This window comes from Haematobia irritans, chromosome 5 (genome assembly GCF_050003625.1).
Source record: "Haematobia irritans isolate KBUSLIRL chromosome 5, ASM5000362v1, whole genome shotgun sequence".
In the NCBI taxonomy this organism is placed as follows: Eukaryota; Metazoa; Arthropoda; class Insecta; order Diptera; family Muscidae; genus Haematobia; species Haematobia irritans.
Window position 1 is genome coordinate 142,040,661 of NC_134401.1, and position 23,251 is coordinate 142,063,911.

Sequence of the window (23,251 nt, forward strand, 5' to 3'; positions counted from 1 at the left end):
TAATATTTCGATGTGTTAACTTATTATACCCCCGTCACCATTCTATGATGGTGTGTATAAAAATTATTGAAATGTCTTTAGCGCTATGTGAAGTTCAAAACAGACCCAATGTAATGAAAATTTACTCATTTCTGAAACTTATGAAAATATGAATTATTTTGAAAATATGAACTATTTTCAAATTTAATAAAATTGTTTATTTCAGTTGTTTAAACTTTTTTTCTCATTTACAGGTCACGTTATTAAATTAAGCAAAAAAGAATTAATATAGGGAAAAATTTGTAACATTTGGCGAAATTTAACGACAATCAACTAATTTCGTGTTTTAATAAAAAAAATCGTTCAATTTTTCCTGAGGGTTTTCCACTTGTGGCGTTCCAGCTAAATATAAAGCAATCACACTATTACGCTTGAATTCAATTACAAATAAGTTATTTCTGAATGCACACCCAGAAAAAAGGGGCTCTAATGCCAACTGAACTTTATTTTAGTTCATGAAGATTAGTTGATTTTAGTTAAATTTTGCACAATATGAGTAAATGTTCCTTATTTGAATAATTTTTTGCTAACTTTAATGACGTGAACTAAAAATAAGAAAAAAAGTTGTATACAAATATAGTGCACAATTTTACCAAAAAATAAAATAGTTCATATTTTCCTAAAATTGCAGAAGTTTGCTTAAATTGAGTTCATAAGTCTCTCAAATGAGTAAATTTTACTAAAATTGTACCTGTCTCGAACTTCGTACAGCGCTAAAGACATTTTAAAAATTTTTAAATCCAATTTTTTCTTTTAACATATGGAATTTTCTTAAAACAACAGAAAAAAATTATTTTTAAAAAATTTTCTTCAATTTGACAAAAAGTATTAACTTATTTGTACCATGTTGCAATTAGAAAACTATTTTAGTTAAAATTTTCTAAAATAAACCTAAATTTTCTTCCACGGTGGGTTCACTTTTTTTTGGGTCCAATAGATCAAAATGCTTTTGTAAACTTGTAAACAATAAAATGAACTGTCACTGGAAGAGATCTGTCAACTGTCAGAGAAGCACTTACGAAATGAAAGCAATCTGAAGTTGGTTGCAATTGGTTGAGACCTAACCTTTCTAAATCTACCCCAAAATTCGACCATTGAAAATATTTACAACCATCGCACAACACAAATCTCATAGTGTTAACTATTCCCCGAGGGGGCTAAATCCAAATGGTTTCCTATGATTAATTCAGAGTTTATGTCCACAAATGTTTAACAGTTCTGTTACCATTGTTACGCATCTAATTAAACGCAACCGCTCAGCTTTACTGAGTTGACCATTGATGGAGACAGATGAGAATAGCAATCTAGGTGCAGAACAAGTGGTGGTGGTGGTGGGTGGCAGCCTCTGCCACAGTGGAGTTAAATTTTACCGATTAAATTCTACGACTACGTCAGATATGTCATGGTATGGCATGCAATTGTTAGCGCTGCTAGTGCTAATGGCATCGAATCTGATCGCCAATGGTTTATGTGGATACCACCTTCCTATAACGATGTTGATGATGACTACCGCTGATCAGAAGTGGGCATATGCATGATGGTAATGTTCTTTTGAATTTATTCCATGTTCTATTGTTATTTTTTGCTGGTGCTGTGACGGGCGGCAGTTAATGCTGCCGCTACTGCTCTTTTGGCATTTGCTGAGAAGGGTGGGGGTGGTGATATGTTGATTGTTCTGGCATGGTATTGCCTTTGTTTTCGTTGGCGGTGGCAATAATTTTGATTATGGATTTTTCCTCCATTATGTAGATTGGTAGCAGTACTCTACCATTGGAGTTTATTAACTTTGTTGATGGACAATAATTTCAGTTCAACGCGAAATTCCCTTACGATCAGTCGAGTTTTTCTCCAAAACAAACGATCGGTTTTTTATTGAAATTGGAAACTAATAAATCTATTCAATATCGGTATATAACGGAAAAGGATATTTCAATATCCTTTAGAGTGATTGAAACGGAATATTAATTTAATTAATTTATACCTATACGATAACATTGATAATAAATAAAAAATATAATCGAAATAAAATACTTATCATTAGAAAAAGGATATAATTTTCAAATTGAAGAAAACATATTTAAATATGTAAGTGTTGACAAAAAAGAGAAATTCTAATTAAAATAATAAAATTTAATGTGTACTTACCCAAAAGAAAGATTAAAACTGTAGAAATTGCATAACTGAAAAAAAAAAGATATTTAAAAAATGTGTAAATACATTTAAACAAACAACTAATCCTTTTTATTTATATTATTTCAATTCTACATATATTATATATAAAATATACAATATTCCTAAAAGTTTATAAAAGATAAAAAAACTAATAAATAAATTGAATGTTTATGTGATGACAAAGTGATTTTCAAAATAGTGTCTAAGAATTCAGAAATATATTGATATACTATCAAAATTGTGACAGTATAACTAAAACTATTAAAAGGATTATACAAAAAATAAAATTGAATCACTCACTGTAATAAACATTAAAAAAAATAATAATAAAATAAATTTAAACTTACTGTTACTGAATTTTGTATATGAATATCTGTCAAGTGAAAACTAAATACTCCTTTTTAAACCAGAACACTTTAGAAAAAAAACTAAAAACCAAACAGATTCAAGAATCATTTTCACGTGTCTTAATGAAATGAAGAACACAGGGCCATTTCAGTTCGTCAAAAACAAGTACATACGAGTATAGTCATAAAATCAGCAGCACCGAATCTTATATAGCCACCACCGTGGATCTCATGAAATAATATTCTTTGAAAAAACTTCTCATAGCGGATTACATGAACTGCGATATGCCTACTTCTGTTTCTGGTATACAATTTTTGAAAATCATTTAATATTGGGTCTGTAGCATATTATGAATTTTTAAATAAAAAAAACTGCATTCACATCGATGATTGGACTTTGCCAAAGGCATAATTTAATGCTAGTACAAATGGTTTTAGTTCAAACTCTACACAAAGAGAAAGAACATGATCACCAAAAACATGTTTCAATAGCAAAATGTTATTTTTGGTTATTTTTCCAAATATAATTGTGGTCTGGAAACATGTTTCGGGTGATCATATTCCTCCTCCGCGTGTACTATCGATATAGGCCCTTTTTCGGGAGGCTCTTGTCATTGAGTTTAACAAACCTACCATGAATGAAAACAAACCTACCATGAATGAAAATTTCGGTTTATCTTAGAAAATTTTAAGTAAAATATTGTACTAATTGCAACATGGTGGTTAGGTTAGGTGGCAACCCGATGTTTCAGGCTCACTTAGACTATTCAGTCCATTGTGATACCATATTGGTGAACTTCTCTCTTATCACTGAGTGCTGCCCGATTCTATGTTAAGCTCAATAACAAGGGACCTACATCGGGCTGCCACCTAACCTAACCTATGGAGTTATTGAGACCAGTGAATTGACCGTCTACACTCAAAACAAAGTTTATTTGGATCCAAAGATTTTGACCTTCCTTTAAAGATTTTGGTATTGATTCCGAGGCAAGGTTAGGTTAGGTTAGGTGGCAGCCCGATGTATCAGGCTCACTTAGACTATTCAGTGCATTGTGATACCGCATTAGTGAACTTCTCTCTTATCACTGAGTGCTGCCCGATTCCATGTTAAACTCAATGACAAGGGACCTCCTTTTTATAGCCGAGTCCGAACCACTTAGAGAAGCTTTGAAACCAAAAAAAAAATAAAAATAGGGAAAATTTTCTCACATTTACAAAATATTACTAAAATATCTAATTTTCATGAACTACAGTCAAATCGGATATAGGATTTTTCTTTGACTTTTTCGGAGGGCAGAATTTGCAACGGGTTTAGTAAATTCAACGAATTTATTCTGTATGAAGAGGATTATTTGGATCAAGTATATTCGTGTTTTGTATACAATAAGTTTATTTCTGTTGACCTGATCCACATACGATTCTGGATCTATAAAAAATCTATAAAAAATATTTATTTGAGTTCCAGAGGAGCTCTTATTTTCTCATTTACAGTTTTTCTTTTATCTTTCATCGATGGAAATTAGAACTAAATATTCAATATACAGCGAAACATACACTCATAACAAAAATCATGAACGGCGTGTTTCTTTCAAAATGATCCGTTCACGGAGAATATGCGGTGTCAATCTGACAACGATTAAATGACACCATGCGTTGTCACAACAACAACCAGCGTTCATGATCTGAAAACGTAATGATTGCAAATTTATAAACAAAATTAAAAAAAAAAAACTATTTCCGTGACTAGAACCTGTGTTCAGAGTTGGCCTGTCGCAAACTGTGACTTTTGAGACATACGTTTACGACGGTATAACACGTATGTCGCAAAAGTCGTAAACCTAATGTAGAAAACCTATTTTTGAATTAAAGAAATTGTGAATATTTTTATATCCTCCACCATAGGATGGGGGGGGGTATATTAACTTTGTCATTCCGTTTGTAACACATCCAAATATTGCTCTAAGACCCCATAAAGTATATATATTCTGGGTCGTGGTGAAGTTCTGAGTCGATCTGAGCATGTCCGTCCGTCCGTCTGTTGAAATCACGCTAAGTTCCTAACGACACAAGCTATCGACTTGGAACTTGGCACAAGTAGTTGTTATTGATGTAAGTCGGATGGTATTGCAAATGGGCCATATCGGTCCAATTTTACGTATAGCCCCCATATAAACGCACCCCCAAATTTGGCTTGCAGACCCTCTTAGAGAAGCAAATTTCATCCGATCCGGCTGAAATTTGGTACATGGTGTTAGTATATGATCTATAGTATATTAGGAGCCACCGTGGTGCAATGGTTAGCATGCCCGCCTTGCATACACAATGTCGTGGGTTCGATTCCTGCTTCGACCGAACGCAAAAGTTTTTCAGCTGTGGATTATCCTACCTTAGTAATGTTGGTGACATTTCTGAGGGTTACAAAGCTTCTCTAAGTGGTTTCACTGCAATGTGGAACGCCGTTCGGACTCGGCTATAAAAAGGAGGTCCCTTATCATTGAGCTTAACATAGAATCGGGCAGCACTCAGTGATAAGAGAGAAGTTCACCAATGTGGTATCACAATGGACTGAATAGTCTAAGTGAGCCTGATACATCGGGCTGCCACCTAACCTAACCTAGTATATGGTCTCTAACAACCATGCAAAAATTGGTCCACATCAGTCCATAATTATATATAGCCCCCATATAAACCGATCCCCCGATTTGGCTTTCGGAGCCTCTAAGAGAAACAAATTTCATCCGATCCGGCTGAAATTTGGTACATGGTGTTAGTATATGGTCTCTAATGACCATGCAAAAATTGGTCCACATCGGTGCATAATTATATATAGCCCCCATATAAACCGATCACCTGATTTGATCTCCGGAGCTTCTTAGAAGACCAAAATTCATCTGATTCAGTTGATATTTGGTACGTGGCCTTAAACACCCATCCAAAAATTGGTCGAAATCGGTCCATAATTATATATAGCCCCCATATAAACCGATCCCCAGATTTGTCCTCCGGAGCCCCTTGGAAGAGCAAAATTCATCCGATTCGGTTGAAATTTGGTACGTGAAGTTAGTATAAGATATTTAAAACCATGCCAAAAGTTGTCCATATCAGTCCATAATCATATATAGCCCCCATATAAACCGATCCCCAGATTTGACCTCCGGTGCCTTTTGGAGAAGCAAAATTCATCCGATCTGGTTGAAATTAGGTACATAGTGGTAGTATATGATATTTAACAACCATGTCAAAAGTGGTCCATATCAGTCCACAATCATATATAGCCCCCATATAAACCGATCCCGAGATTTGGTTTTGCAGCCTCTTGGAGGGGCAAATTTCATCCGAGTCAGTTGAAATTTGGTACATTGTGCTAGTATATGCCCGTTAGCAACCATGCCTAACAAGGTCCATATCGGTCTATAGTTATATATAGCCCTCAGATAAAAACGATCACACAAAAATTGATCCATATCAAGTTCATAATTGTATATAGCCCCCATATAAGCGACCCCCATATTTCAATTCTGCCTCTCTACGTACCGTGCAAAAGTCCATATCGAGTCGTAATTATTTGTAGACTTACCTACACATACCTTTATTGTGTAATATATACCACGTATGGACTAACTCACAATTTAGGAAACGATTTAAGATACCACAACCCAAGTAATTCGATTGTGGATGACAGTCTTTCGTATAAGTTTCTACGCAATCCATGGTGGAGGGTACATAAGATTCGGCCTGGCCGAACTTACGACCATATATACTTGTTTAATTTAAGTTAGATAGGCTCCCCGATAAAAAGGATGCAAAAAATGCTTTATATCGCATTTATTCAAAACTGTACTAGGTTTACAATTCTCATTCGCAACTTCAAACTATTCTTGGTTTGTGTGGTCCATAAAGTTTGGTACCATACGCCATAACAGCTGCTGTAGCACATTGCACCAACGGCGATGTTGCCATAACAGCGTCTTACAATGTTAATAACATACAATATTTATTCGAGCTTATTGGACGGGAAGCTCAAGGGAATTGATACTATTAAGTTACTGAAAATAAAATGCCGCAAGCCTGACTATACATATGTTTCAGTGTTGGCGAGATATGGCCAGGTGAGACGATTTAATTTGGGTCTTTTATGCTAATTCCTTATGAAATTTACATACGAGAATTATTCTTCCCAAATTGAACCATTTTTTCACCACCGCTGTGCATCATCTTTCCATATAACTTTCAACCCCTTAATTATATTTTTATTTAATTTAAGACTTTTCAAGGCCAAAGAAAAACGAATGCCGTTCATGAAATCGTGAACGCCCGTGGTCGAAATCTTGAACATTCCGTTTTGGTTTTTTTGTGAACGTTTCGTTTCATTTTGTCACCATCCGTTCACGATTATGGAACGTAATTTTTTCTATTAGTGTATGACTTGACTTTGCCAATATAATTCACCCGGAAAAAAATATTGGCTTGAGGTCAAAAATTTCTCGTCCTTAAAATACGAATGCGAATTTTACTTAGCATAGTTAAGTGATTCGACTAAAAAGTGGATATCCTTACATGAAGGAAAATTTTGTTGGACTAAGGTCAACTTGGTTTTAAAAATTCTGAAAAAATCTTTAAAATTAATAATAGCGTATTTATTTATGTTGACTTTTGTATCTTGACTACAAAGCAAAAAAGCGTTCAAAAATGGGATACATATGTCTTTCAACACTGATGTCAGGTTTGAATTAAGAAATTTAAGTTTTTTAAATCAGTTTGATAGCACATAAAGAAATAAGCAGAAAATGAAAAATTACAATTTATTTCCTACACTCAAAAAAGTGAACTCTGTATTTCACTAAAGCCAATTTAACTTTATTTTAGTTCATAGAACTATTATGTTTGGAGAAAACTTTCTTCACTGTAATAATTTTTTGTGTACGTTAATTAAATTAACTAAACCCGAGGAATACTCAAATGAAGCATAAAGATTAACTAAATCCGTGTCTTCCACAAAATAGTTCAGAATTTCTTTAAATTTGTAAATCTTACCAAAAATGCGTCCATCATGAACTTCGTACGTCACTAAAGACATTCTTGCAATTTTGAATTCCAAGTTTTTCCTTCAAACTAAAAAAAGTTTTTAACAAGTGAAAAAACTTAGTTATGTCTAATAAATTTTCTTGAATTTGTCGAAAAATATTTACTTATTTTTATGACATCGGCGTGATGCCAACGTTTGTAATACTGTTTAGTTAAAATTTTCTACAAATATTCAAAATTTTCTAAAATTAACCGAAAGTTTTCTTCCTGGTTCACTGTTTTTTCAGTGTAATGTCCCAAAAAAATCATCGAATTTAGGGATTTATATTTCTATTATACTTAAGAATTGTTTCATGTGTATTACTGTCAAGTTGGTTTAAGATCAAAAGAATTCTCTTTTATGACGTCGAATAGCTTAACACTAAGGGTAAGACGCCTTCATCGAGAAGTTTATCGTTTTTGGCACAAGTAAAAAAATCTTTTCATGTGGGTCAGGTTTGGAATTACCTTTGGTCATATGTGACGGCATCTATAACCCGTGAATGCAACTAAGTGTTATTTGTATTTAGTTGTTTATCTCTCACTTTTTCCATTCCCACGAAAGAGGAAATGAAAATATGGCAAAATGCTGGGAATTTCCGGGATACAAAATCATATAGGCATTGCTCCAAGGGGTCTTTATCCTTAGTCTTCCGCTGCAGCTATTCGACACAGATATGTCACTAACTCTAGATGTTCACCAATGTGGTATCACATAGTCTAAGTGAGCCTGATACATCGGGCTGCCACCTAACCTAACCTAACTCTAGATGTACAATCCCATGACTATCGTCCTACTCTTCTTCAGTAGTTCTGTAGTTTTTTTCATGTTTGGTTCGCTCCATGGCATTTTCCTCGGCCTTCAGACCATTGCACGACTGTTCTACATCTTACAAAATATATCTCCAGGGCCCTTCATCTAAATTCGGGCGCTTCTATGGATATTGTGTTCTCCAAATTCATTTTCATCCATCTTCAACTTCCTTCCTAATTTATAGGGCAATTTCATTTACGTTTCCCCTCATCCCGACATGTGAAGGCATCCATATAGCATTTTTCCATTTTCTGATAGTACTTTTACACTCGACGATTTCGCATTATTCTTGCACCCACATATCTATGGGTGCAGAAATGTGGGTCCGGATCGAAATTTTAGGCAAACGAAATTTCCCTTTGTTGTAAAATCCTTTATTTGAGAGAAATTAAATCAAAATTTATTAGAAGCGTTTTGACGATTAGTTGAAGTTGTTGTTATTCGCTTTCAAAGGAAATTTTTAGAATTGAAAGAAAATGTCGTTTGCCTAAAATATCGCTCCTGAAAGAAAAGAAATTTGCCCTGACGGATTATCTCGACTCAAACTTAGCCGCCAATAAATCAAAAAAATTTCATTAAATCAGACAAATTCACTTATAATTATTCTGTTTTCTGCCATCCACAATTATTCAATGTCAAGTTGCTATATCAATTCTGCAAAAATTTCACCCAAAAGATCTATTTCACACTTACTCAATTTGAACCATGGACGTCGTGAATGGGCAGAATGGTTCCAAGAAATGGCAATAGTGGATGATCATCTTCAGTGATGAGGCACATTTTCACCTCAGTGGATTCGTCAATAAACAGAATTGCCGCATTTGGGCGAATGAGAATCCAAGAGTGATTGTCGAAAAACCAACACTCATACTAACAAACACCGACAGTCGCCGGTTGCATTGGATATTGGTGGTTGAAATTTTTTTTACCAATTGGTGTTTTAAGATTGCAAATATTGGTGTTTATTAAATACACTGATCGGTTGCGGTAGATCGCAGTCGTTCTCTGGTGTGGTTTATGGACTGATGGCATCATCGGGCCGTATTTTTTCCAAAATAAGGCCGGTCAGGCAGTTACTGTGAATGGTGTTCGGTATCGTGAGATGATAACGAACTTTTTATGGCCCGAATTGGAAGATATGGATGTGGACGATATGTGGTTTCAGCAGGACGGTGTCACTTGCCACACAGCTAACGAAACAATGGCTCTTTTGCGCAACAAATTCAATGGCCGTGTTATCTCACGTAATGGCGATGTCAATTGGCCGCCAAGATCATGTGATTTGACACCGTTGGACCTTTTTCTTTGGGGTTATTTGAAAGAAAAGGTGTACGTCGATAAGCCAGCAACAATTCCAGAGCTAAAGGATGAGATAATTCGGCACATTAAACGGCATAGAACCTCCATTATGCCTCAGTGTCATTGAAAATTTGGACCATCGGATGAAGGTGTGCCACCGAGGTCGCGGCGCCCATTTGGCCGATATTTTGTTCCATACATAATTGAGTAATACCAATATATCGTAATAAAATAAAATTACAATAATTTCCCAAATAGTTTGTGTTTTATTCAAAATTAATATGGGCCCTTGAAATTTTAACCACCCTTTACAACTAATCCCATAATCATTCGAACAACCTCAATTTGATTTTACAGTGGGAAACAGAGAATGAAGACGCCGAGTGCCATCGCCGACCATTTTATACCAGACGACTCCACAGCCTTCCAACGACAATCTATCATTATTAAGTTGCTATAATAATTTTGCAAAAATTTAGCTCAGACAATTTTAATGAAACGTAAATTTGATTGTCAGATTGGTTGTACAATGAATCTCTTTAAAATTCGGATAACTTAAAATTGATTTGATAATGGATAAATGTCCGCCGCCGAATAGACAAAATTAAATCGGCTTAGCCGTCAATTTAGTGTCAGCCGCCTCCGACAAAAATGGGACACTTTATTCTCTGTCCACCATTCCACAGTCAGTTTGGTCCCATTGGGCTACCTATTGGCTTCAATAGCAATACGATTAAATTTAATTCAAATATATGCCTCGGCCTCGTGAGCAGGTGTCATTCTTTGATTGCATTTTCTAATTAGAACTTTCGATAGAAATGCGACTAGCCCTTTTTCACTAGTAACTAACTAGTAGTTTAAATGCTAACAATATGCACCCCAATTTTTCTCAGATAGAACACACCCAGCATCTCCCGCAAAATAGTAACTCACCGGTTAGCTGCATTTTTATCCCAAACAACCATAATAATAATAATAATAACAACAGCGACCAATAAAAACTAAATAATTTAAATAACAATTAAAATTAATTCCAAATAGCAAAACCTCAAACAATAGGGGGAGTCAAAATGTAAATCCACCGAATGCCAATGTCGACATCAAACTACAAAGCTACAAAAACTTCTCAGTTACAATTGGGCAGCCATTTCAAATAATCGTAATTTTTATTTGTAATTAACTGTGCTTCAAGTTAAATTATTTTACGTTGTAGTATCGGCAACTTTCAACCATATTAGGCGATCAAGTGGAAGTTCGTTTGCCTCCCCAGGGTGATTAGAAATTGGAATTATATGAAATTTTTAAGAATAATAAAAACAATCCAACCCAAAGTTGATAATATTAATATTTGGTGGCTACCAAACAGGCGACACCAACTAAAATAAATTGGAGAAAAAACTATTTGGTTTAAATTATAAAACTCAGCTAAGAACAACAACAAAAGAGCCCCACAAGAGTGAGGTGACAAAGAACCGGAAGCAACTTCCGGTGTTGAAATCAGATTTCGCGTTCACTTGTTTTTGTCCCCCAAAAGAAGTAAGTGTTTGGGTGTGTGTGTGTGTGATGTTCATTAATATGCGTTTTTAATGTTTGGTGGAGCCGATCAAATGTAAATTAAGATCATAACGCGACAAATGTTTTTTTTGGAGCTTCTAACTCCCCTGTGCTATATTTGGTTGTCTGGGTGAGGTGTTAGCTAGTGTTTCTGCAACTATACACCCCTCTAAAAAAACCAACACTAGAATTTGTCACCATTCAACAAACCCAAGTTACGCATGGCCAAATTTTATGAACTTCTTTTTTCCAATGAAAAACACCAAATTTTAGAATTTTAGTTCAAACTCTTTTTTTTTGTTGGTATAAAAAGCACAACAAATATCTATTAAGGTCATTTTTATTGAAGCGTTCTCATTTTTGACCGAAAATGATGACAATTAATTCTGCCAGAGTTGTATTCGAAGAATAACATAAAGTATTTTTTATAATGAATTTGTCCTAGAAAAATTATAATTATTGATAATAATTGTTTTATTTTTTTATGTTTGTTTTCTTTCTTTTCTTTTATAGAAATAAAATGTTGAGAAAATTTGCATAGAAAATTTTTGAGAACATTTTCTATAGAAATAAAATTATGACAAAAATTCTATGGAAATAAAATTGTAACAAAAAATCTGACAAAATTTTTTTATAGAAATATAATTTTGACAAAATTTTCTATAGAAATAAAATTTTGACAAAATTTTCTATAGAAATAAAATTTTAACAAAAATTTTCTATAGAAATAAAATTTTAACACGATTTTCTATAGAAATAAAATGTTAACAAAATTTTTATAGAAATAAAATTTTCACAAATTTTTTCTACAAAAATAAAACATTGAAAATTTTTTCTATAAAAATAATATTTTGAGGAAATTTCCTATAGAAATAAAATTGGTGGAAAATCTTCTACAAACAAAATTTTAACAAAATTTTCCGTAGAAATGAAATTTTAACAAAATTTTCGGTAGAAACAAAATTGTCACAAAATTTTGTATAGGAAAAAATTTTTGACAAAATTTTCTATAGAAATAAAATTTTAACAAATTTTCTAAAGAACTAAAATTTTAACAAAATTTTCTACAGAAATAAAATTTTGAGGAAATTGCCTATCGAAATGAAATTGTGGGAAAATCTTCTATAAAAATAAACTTCAGAGAACATTTTCTATAGAAATAAAAATTTTCATAGAAATAATTTTGAGGAAATTTCCTATAGAAATAAAATTGTTGGAAAAACTTCTATAAAACTAAACTTCAGAGAACATTTTCCATAAAAATAGAATTTTGACAAAATTTTCAATAGAAATAAAATTTTGACAAAATTTTTTATAGAAATACAATTTTATCAAAATTTTCTATAGAAATAAAATTTTAACAAAATTTTCTATAGAAATAAAATTTTGACAAAACTTTCTATAAAAATAAAATTTTGACAAAATTTTCTATAGAAATAAAATTGTAAATAAACTTCAGAGAACATTTTCCATAAAAATAGAATTTTGACAAAATTTTCAATAGAAATAAAATTTTGACAAAATTTTCTATAGAAATACAATTTTAACAAAATTTTCTATAGAAATAAAATTGTGGGAAAATCTTCTTTAGGAATAAGCTTCAGAGAAAATTTTCCATCAAAAATAGAATTTTGACAAAATGTTAACAAGATTTTCAATAGAAATAAAATTTTGACAAAATTTTCGATAGACATAAAATTTTAACAAAATTTTCTATAGAATTAACATTTTGACAAAACTTTCTATAAAAATAAAATTTTCACAAAATTTTCTATAGAAATAAATTTTGACAAAATTTTCTATAGAAATAAAATTTTGACAAAATTTCCTATAGAAATAAAATTATGGGAAAATCTTCCATAAAAGTCAACTTCAGAGAACATGTTCTATAGAAATTTCCTATAGAAATAAAATTGTTGGAAAAACTTCTATAAAAATAAACTTCAGAGAACATTTTCCATAAAAATAGAATTTTGACAAAATTTTCACTAGAAATAAAATTTTGACAAAATTTTCTATAGACATAAAATTTTAACAAAATTTTCTATAGAATTAAAATTTTGACAAAACTTCCTATAAAAATAAAATTTTCACAAAATTTTCTATAGAAATAAAATTTTGACAAAATTTTCTATAGAAATAAAATTTTGACAAAATTTCCTATAGAAATAAAATTACGGGAAAATCTTCTATAAAAATACACTTCAGAGAACATTTTCTATAGAAATAAAATTGTTGGAAAAACATCTATAAAAATAAACTTCGGAGAACATTTTCCATAAAAATAGAATTTTGACAAAATTTTCTATAGACATAAAATTTGAAAAATAGAATTTTGACAAAATGTTCAATAGAAATAAAATTTTGACAAAATTTTCTATAAAAATAAAATTTTGACAAAACTTTCTATAAAAATAAAATGTTCGCAAAATTTTCTATAGAAATAAAATTATGGGAAAATCTTCTATAAAAGTCAACTTCAGAGAACATTTTCTATAGAAATTTCCTATAGAAATAAAATTGTTGGAAAAACTTCTATAAAAATAAACTTCAGAGAATATTTTCCATAAAAATAGAATTTTGACAAAATTAACAAAAACAAAATTAACAAAATTTTCTATAGAATTAAAATTTTGACAAAACTTTCTATAAAAATAAAATGTTCGCAAAATTTTCTATAGAAATAAAATTTTGACAAAATTTTCAATAGAAATAAAATTTTGACAAAATTTCCTATGGAAATAAAATTATGGGAAAATCTTCTATAAAAGTCAACTTCAGAGAACATTTTCTATAGAAATTTCCTATAGAAATAAAATTGTTGGAAAAACTTCTATAAAAATAAACTTCAGAGAATATTTTCCATAAAAATAGAATTTTGACAAAATTAACAAAAACAAAATTAACAAAATTTTCTATAGAATTAAAATTTTGACAAAACTTTCTATAAAAATAAAATTTTCTATAGAAATAAAATTTTGTCAAAACTTCCTATAGAAATAAAATTATGGGAAAATCTTCCATAAAAGTCAACTTTAGAGAACGTTTTCTATAGAAATTTCCTATAGAAATAAAATTGTTTGAAAAACTTTTATAAAAATAAACTTCAGAGAACATTTTCAATAAAAATAGAATTTTGACAAAGTTTTAACAAAATTTTCAATAGAAATAAAATTTTCTATAGACATAAAATTTTAACAAAATTTTCTATCGAATTAAAATTTTGACAAAACTGTCTATAAAAATAAAAATTTCACAAATTTTTCTATAGAAATAAAATTTTGACAAAATTTTCAATAGTAATAAAATTTTGACAAAATTTCCTATAGAAATAAAATTATGGGAAAATCTTCTATAAAAGTCAACTTCAGAGAACATTTTCTATAGAAATTTCCTATAGAAATAAAATTGTTGGAAAAACATCTATAAAAATAAACTTCGGAGAACATTTTCCATAAAAATAGAATTTTGACAAAATTTTCTATAGACATAAAATTTTAACAAAATTGTCTATAGAATTAAAATTTTGACAAAACTTTCTATAAAAATAAAATGTTCACAAAATTTTCTATGGAAATAAAATTTTGACAAAATTTTCTATAGAAATAAAATTTTGATAAAATTTCCTACAAAAATAAAATTATGGGAAAATCTTCCATAAAAGTCAACTTCAGATAACATTTTCTATAGAAATTTCCTATAGAAATAAAATTGTTGGAAAAACTTCTATAAAAATAAACTTCAGAGAACATTTTCCATAAAAATAGAATTTTGACAAAATTTTCTATAGACATAAAATTTTAACAAAATTTTCTATAGAATTAAAATTTTGACAAAACTTTCTATAAAAATAAAATTTTGACAAAATTTTCTATAGAAATAAAATTTTGACAAAATTTTCTATAGAAGTAAAAAAAACTTCTATAAAAATAAACTCCAGAGAACATTTTCCATAAAAAAAGAATTTTGACAAAATTTTAACAAAATTTTCAATAGAAATAAAATTTTGACAAAATTTTCTATAGACATAAAATGTTAACAAAATTTTCTATAGAATTAAAATTTTGACAAAACTTCCTATAAAAATAAAATTTTCACAAAATTTTCTATAGAAATAAAATTTTGACAAAATTTTCTATAGAAATAAAATTTTGACAAAATTTCCTATAGAAATAAAATTATGGGAAAATCTATATATATAAAATTCAAATTATGTTTGTTTATTTGTTTGTTTGTTTGTTTGTTTATTTGTATGTTCCGGGTTGGCGCGAAAACGGCTGAACCGATTTACTTGAAATTTTCAGAGATCGTGGGGGGCACTCATGTGCTGAAAATAGGGTACCTCATTTTTTGACATATGGTCGCGGAGAGGAACCTCCCCTTTGTCCGACTTTTTGAAAATTAGACCAAAGTTGACCGATTTGCTTGAAATTTTCATTGAAGGTTGGGGTTGGCATCTAGACAAAGATCCGCTACTTCATATTTCGATATTTGGTGGCGGAGGGGGACCTCCCCTTTGTTCGACTTTTTTTAAAGTACAGTGAAAAAACTAAAATTCTCTAAATTATCTGAGATTTACAGAGAACATATGGTGAGGTTATGGAATTAATATGGTGTACCTGATGATTTCATATGTGGACGGGGAGGGGGACCTCCCCCTTGCCCTACTTTTTGAAACTTGGAATAAAATTGTGCGATTTGCTTGAAATTTTCATTGAATGTTGGGGTTGGCATTTAGACAAAAATCCGCTACATTATTTTTCGATATTTGGTCGGGGAGGAGGACCACCCATTTGCCCGACTTTTTTGTTAAAGTACAGTGAAAACAAAACTAAACTCCCCCGACTGAAATTTTACGGAAATAATGGGTGAGGTTATGAAATTTATATCAGGTTCTTAATTTTTTAATATTTGGTCGGGGAAAATCGGGGAGACATCCGCTTCTCTTAAGTATGTTACATACAGAGAAACCATTAAACTTTACCAAATTTACAGAGGACTGGGGAGAGGTTACGATATTAATAGTTGATACCTGATTTTGTGATATTTGGACGGCTTATAATTTGCCTTTAGGCTTATAATTTGCTTGACATTTTCTGGGACTTTTACAAAAGATACGCTACATCACTTTTCGATATTTGGTCGGGGAGGAGATCCTCCTCTAAAACTGCAAAAAAAAACAAAGATTCTTAAGTTTTCTTGAAATTTACAAAATCAGTGGGGGAAGGTTATGAACGAAGAGGCACCTTTCTTGCCCCACACTTGAAGGAAAGTTTCACGAATTTTCAGGGAAGGTTAGGGGTGCTATTCACTACGATGTTTGTCGATATTGTATCGGGGAAAGTGACGTCCCTTTAAAACAATAGAGCAAAATTTAAACATCTCCGATCTACTTGAAATTTACAGGGAACGTGGGAGGAGGTGATTAAATTTATACATGATTTTTAAATAAGTATATGATTTTTCGATATCTGGTTGGAGAAGGGGAAAATTGAAATAAACTTTGTCGATTTACTTCGATAGAATTTATAGGGACCATTGAGTTGTTGTGAAATTAATATAGGGTACGTGATAGTCCGATATCAGGTCGGAGTGGAGCGAAGGTGGGTTCCCTTTTGTTAGTTTTTTTTTTCTTAAATTGAAAGTAGAGGGTTGTCCGTAAATGGGAACTCGGTACATTATTTTATTATTTTTGCACAAGCTTCTGCCAGACTTCTTTTTAGCAAAGAACTTAAATTTACATGAAATTGGGAGCTAACATAGAGGATGCATGCATTTTCCAACATTTTATCAAATGTTAATGTGGTAACATTTTTTACTACTTTTGCTTTTTCCGATTTATTGGATGGGAAACAGTAATTCTTTGTATGTTATTATAATATAGTGCTTAATATTCAGATATGTTGAGGAGAAGGATACCTTTCCTTGACAAACCACTTAAAATTCACAAGAAATATAGAAGATTGTCCAACTACTTGAATACAGAACATTATTAAAAAAATTTGGAGGAAAGGGTACACCCTCTCCCCGACATTTTTTAAGACGAACCGTTTTACATATGCAAGTAGTCCGATTTTACGAAAAAGCAAGTAGTCCGATTTGTTTGAAAGAATTCAAATCTTTTCGAATTTGTTTTCAGCACGAAGGATATGGTTGACTAAGTTCACGCAAAATGTTCCTACTAATACGCTTCGGAAGGCGCAGCGAAGCGGGCCGGGTTACGCTAGTCTTCTATAAAAATAAACTTCAGAGAACATTTTCCATAGAAATAAAATCTTGCCAAAATTTTCTATAGACATAAAATTTTGAGAAATATATCTGTAGAAATGAAATTTTCTGAAAATTGCAGAACATAAAATTTTAGCAATATTCGTGACTGATTACCTTTGGTGACGTTTGTTTAAATTCTTAAAGTATTTATTTTTATTTTTCCATTTTTTTCTTCTCATTTCAGCCGACCGCACCTGATTACACTCGACTAACCAGGATTAAGAAATCATGTTGCAACGATAACCAATACTAGAGGGAAGACAAATTTCCATTCACTTCACCCCCAAGAAAATTGTGAGTGTGAAAGACAATAAGAAGAATATTTCAAACTCAACAACATTCCTTCTGTGGATTCATGAAGAATTCCAAATAAAAAACCACTAACGAAAAACAAACATCATGACGACCATGCTGGTTTCCTGGATGATAATGAAACCAACAAAATCCACAATAATTCTATTAATCGCTTCCATTGTTAGTATAAGTGTTCAGGAGATTTATGGTGAGTAATGCCATAGGCAAACAGTAATTTATCATTCCCCATCATTTGTGGAGTGGTATTATCGACCGATCGAATCATTGAATGCCATATTAATAATGGCTATTTTTGTGGCCACTGTCCATTGCAGCTCAAACCACATGCAAGAATGGCTTAGGCCGTGTTCTCTACGAACGCCTGCCCAATCAACAACTCCAAGGCTATGATGATGATGTGGTACGCGACACAGCTCCACCTTTTCGCGTTCTAGAGAAATGTCAGGATTTATGTTTGCGTGATCGCACCGGCTCCAATAATTTGGTGCGTACCTGCACCAGTTTTGATTTCCAACCTGGCAGTCGTATCACGGCATTTGGTGGCAATATGGAGTATGAAGAGTCATTGTGCTATTTGACGTCTGAACAGGCCGGGCCAGAAGGCATTGGCAGTTTAATGTTGGTGCCAAACAGTGTGCATTTCAATGAAATCTGTTTGACATGTAAGTGTAGATGTGGGATGAGAAAAGATGAAAAACAGTTGGATTGCCCAGCTGAACGGTGTTGGGTAACTCTTTTTTCTAGCTAATACAATAGTTTCAATGATCTTCAATAATAATAACTGGTTTCTCTATTCTGATTATTGTTTGTAAAATCTTGATTATTTTTTTTTTATTTCCATTATCTTTATTATTTAATAACAGCTAGCCGTCCTGAAAGAGAATGTCCCAGTCGCCGCTATGTGTTTGAACGCCATCCCCGTAAAAAGCTAAAGTTACCCATATCGGATATAAAAGAGGTAAGTGTTGCAATCATTTGATGTTTCGTAATCGCAGAGTTAGTGTAAAAATGTTATGATAAACATTAAATATGTTTCTGGCAGTCATGTGTTTTTTTAAAACGAAAATGTATATGTTCCCTACGAAATTTCTTTTTAATTACACACCAAAATTTTTTTTCTGACTCACTCACGAAATTAATTAATCCAATTAATTTTTTAATTGAAATGTCTTCAATCACGAAAATGATAGTGTCAACCCCAGTTTTAAATTGGAAATAAAAAAATATTTGATTAGAAAATTAATTGATTTAATTTAAAAATTTCAATTAAATTTTTAATTGATTCAATTAAAAATTTAATTCAATTAAAAATTTTATTCGTAACCCTAATCTGACCTAACCGCGGACAATTTAGGCAGTAGATGCGATTTGGCATTTCTGGTATCTCTACATGTTATGTTAAATGTGTCCGAAATACACAAAATAACCATTCGATGCAAAATAGCTCTGCTTTTCAATTGGCGCAGTGTTCCTTTTCAATCTTAAAGTCTAACTAAACGTTTATATACCACATTCATTCTACCATTTATTTTTATTCAAACAATACTAACCATCGCCACAATTTCTTTTTTCTATATACAAAAAAAATAGATAACAGCCGCCAATCGTTCGGATTGTGAGGATAAATGTCTCAATGAATTTTCATTTGTATGTCGTTCAGCAAATTTTGATTCCACCATGAGATCTTGTACACTCAGCAGGTAAGTTTATCGCATAAAACACCTATTAAACAATCCATTGCATGTCATATCCCCTTTTACATAGATTTACGCGACGCACTCATCCTGAACTTCTTGAAGATGATCCCAATTCAGATTATTTGGAAAATACTTGTTTAAATGCCGAACGGCGCTGTGATGGTCTGGCCGTATTTGTCAAAGAGGAAAATAAACGCTTGGGTGGTCCATTCGAAGTTGACATTTTCAATAATATGACATTGGAAGAATGTCAAACAATGTGCTTAAGAGCCGAAAAGTTAGTAATCTATGAGAGATGTATGACGATTGAATCAATTGCTTTAATGTGATCTTGATATCTAATTGCAGATATTTTTGCCGTTCAGTTGAATTCGATGATCAAACCAAGCAATGTATATTATCCGAAGAGGATTCAATATCACAAAAAGATGACATTAGTATAAGTTCCAGTCCTACACATCACTTCTATGATCTAGTGTGCTTGGATAATCGTAAGTAACCCAATAAAAATTAATTTACCTTTAACGATAAGGATAAATTGCACAAAAAAAGAAAACATCGTTGGTCTAAAATTCGGAGGAAATAATCATTTTTTGATGTGTGAAATCACTTAATCAAAATCTTAGTCAAACGATGTGATAGGTGGTCAACTTAAAATTTACGATTAGTTGTACAACTTATATAACACCACTTCGCATTAACTCTTATGTATAACATTGACCAAAAAAGTTCAGCCAGTTTTTGTCAGCTCCTAAAAAATGTGTGTCAAATTTCCATTGGAAGATCCCAGTTACATTACCTAATTTCACCAAACTGCTACTTGTTAGCATGCTCATCTTCCACAACACATAATCTTTAACAATTTACATTTGTGTCTTCTTCTCAAATGTAGAACGAGCCACCGATTATCCTGATAATTCAGTAACATCGCATCTCTTTTCGAGTGGACGAAGACCAGATACAGCATTTCAACGTTATCGCAACTCCCGTTTGGGTGGAGAATTTCATTCGGAGATAACGGGGCGTTCATTAAGCGAATGCCTGGATGAATGTTTGAGACAAACGAGTTTCCAATGCAGGTAAACATTTTATTGCAGACATGATTTCATTACATGAATATCTACAGAAACTAACCATCCATCCTCTATGGCCATATGTCCATTTCACAGATCTGCTGTGTACAGTGACCGTTTTCGTACTTGTCGTTTAAGTCGCTACAATCAGAAGGATGGCATGCGTATTATTTATGATGCGGATTATGATTATTATGAAAATTTAATGTGTAAGTATTGTTTGGCTGTCTCACATGGAATAGCTGGTATTTAATTAGGTTACTCATCTGAGCAAAATTTCCTATAATTCCAGTAAATGTCATAGGCGGCAATGGTAATGATGGTGATGGTCATTCTGGTATAGGAGGATCTATGGGTGGTGGAGTCGGAGGAGGCCATCGTCCATCTGATCGTCCAGGTTTAGATAACGGCGATCGCTATGGTGGAGGTAACCGTTATGGCAGCGGAAGTGGAGGTATTGGTGGTGGTAGTAGAATACCAGGTGATGGCGGTGATTATGGCCGTCCACCTTACGATCGTTATCCTGGTGATCCTGGCAGTCCTGATTATGGTAACTATATTGTTGTACTTTTCCATTTGACACTTTTTCTAAACCAACTAATTACATTTACCCACAACCTTTCATTGAAACGATACTCGCACTCAACTCTCAACCTAACCTCTAATTTAACCAAAACCAACTGTTAACTCACTAACACTACAGACCGTTATCCAGGTCAAGGTATACACAGACCTGGGGGAGTAGGAGGAGGAGGTGGTGGTGGAGTAGGACCTGGAGGTGTAAGACCCGGACCAATACCAGGAGGAGTTGGTCGCTATCCAGATGATTATGATGATCGGGATCGACATCGTGATAGGGAACGTGATCGTTATCCCGGAGGTGGAGTCGGTGGTTACTATGATGATGATCGTTATCCCTTGGATGCGGATCGTAATCGTTTGCCTGGAGACCGTGATCGTTTACCAGGTGATCGTGATCGTTTACCAGGTGATCGTGATCGTTTGCCAGCTGATCGTGATCGTTTGCCAAGTGATCGGGATCGTTTACCAGGAGATCGAGATCGCTTGCCAGGTGATCGATTACCGGGCGATCGTCTGCCCGTCGATCGTTTACCTGGTGATCGTGATCGCTATCCTGACGATCTTGACCGATATCCAGATGATCGCATGCCTTACGGAGGATCCCATAGGGATCGCTATCCTTCAGATAGAGATAGGTATCCCATTTCCGATAGATATAGGCCTTATGGAAATCGTTATCCAGAGCGTCCTGGTACCGGACGTTATCCATATGATGATCAATTACCACCCAAAGATCGTTATGCAGATCGATATCCGGAAGGTGATCGTTATCCAAGTGATCGCTATCCTGAATCTGGTGATCGTTACTTACCAAGAGATCGTTATAATCCAATACGAAGACCCATTGGTGGTGTTGGTGGTGGACGTTATCCGGCCATTGATGACAACAGTTTACCATCGGATTTGCCTCATACTAGACCATATCCGCCAGAAGACGATGCCTCCTATCGGCCATATTTGCCAGGTCACCGATACTCGGAAGATCGATATGCAGGTCGTTATCCCATGCGTTATCCCCCAATTCGTGAACCAGTTGGAGGTTATACGGGACGTGATGATCCTGAAGGCATTTTCCCCGATCGTAGATTTAGACCTTCATCGTATGACTCACGTTATCCTATGATTACGGATGATTTGAGACATGGTTCCGGGCCTCCAGGAAGATATGGTCCCGATGCCCGTTATCCTGGTGATGAGTTAATTCACGGAGCTCGAAGACCAGAACCGGATTCTGCCAAACGTTATCCACCTGCACCGTTGGATCCACCCGGAAAATATCCACCCACATCGCCAAATCGGTTCCCGGTAGGTAATGATCGATATCCCATAGATATATACAAATATGGAAATCGTTATGGTGGCAGCTCATCAGGAGGTGGTTACAGACAAGGTAAGGATGAATACTAAAAAGAATTAATAAACTAATGAACATGGATGACAGAGTACAAGTGACAAGGATAGAAAAGCTTGAAAATTCATTTAAGTCAATAGCATGGTTTCGTTTAGGTTATAATCGTCATCCCCCTCCTCCACCATCTTATTATGATATGGAATATGAGGAACGTTATGGCGATCGTTATGGTGGACCCTATGAAGCAGATAGACCAGCTGGCCGTAGACCTATTGCCAATACCGGAGGATATGCCTATGATCATCCTTTCAATCGTCCCTATCATGGAGGTGCCGGAGGATCACTAACACCATTGCCTAATGATCATCCTGTTCCTGGAGCTTTACCACCACCTATAGCCCCTGTAGGAGGTTATGGTGGAGGAGGTGCTATTGGTCCTATAGGAGGTCCACCAGGAATACCACGTCCTCCTATTACCCGATGTGAGGAAAGTGATAACTTCAAGCAAGTAGCAGCACGTCATAAGATGAGAAGACATTTCATACGCAGGGCTTTAATTGTACCTTCTCTAATTCAATGTGAAAGGGAATGTGTGGAAAGTCGAGACTTTATATGCCGTAGTTTTAATTACAGGTAAGCCAATTGGAGGTTTGGAAAATTCAAAAGGAGAACAT

The 23,251-nt window shown here is 33.3% G+C and overlaps 1 protein-coding gene across 3 annotated transcripts in view; it reads left to right on the plus strand.

Moving 5' to 3' along the window:
- Positions 1-1,874: 1,874 nt before the first annotated feature.
- The window catches only part of nompA (no mechanoreceptor potential A), a 43,502-nt gene continuing 22,125 nt past the window's right edge, over positions 1,875-23,251 (plus strand). For 2 of the 3 annotated variants that reach the window (XR_012722712.1, XM_075309997.1), the window contains exons 1-12: positions 10,890-11,271; positions 17,744-18,061; positions 18,189-18,536; positions 18,738-18,832; positions 19,465-19,574; positions 19,639-19,848; positions 19,920-20,062; positions 20,464-20,650; positions 20,741-20,853; positions 20,937-21,194; positions 21,348-22,616; positions 22,733-23,210. Coding sequence is in view for 1 of the 3 variants with exons in the window: in XM_075309997.1 (XP_075166112.1) it covers positions 17,959-18,061; positions 18,189-18,536; positions 18,738-18,832; positions 19,465-19,574; positions 19,639-19,848; positions 19,920-20,062; positions 20,464-20,650; positions 20,741-20,853; positions 20,937-21,194; positions 21,348-22,616; positions 22,733-23,210 (3,314 nt within the window). In the remaining 2 variants the exon portion in view is untranslated. Of the gene's footprint in view, positions 2,125-10,889; positions 11,272-17,743; positions 18,062-18,188; positions 18,537-18,737; positions 18,833-19,464; positions 19,575-19,638; positions 19,849-19,919; positions 20,063-20,463; positions 20,651-20,740; positions 20,854-20,936; positions 21,195-21,347; positions 22,617-22,732; positions 23,211-23,251 lie in introns of those variants that run through there. The other variant, XR_012722711.1, reaches the window with a different exon arrangement.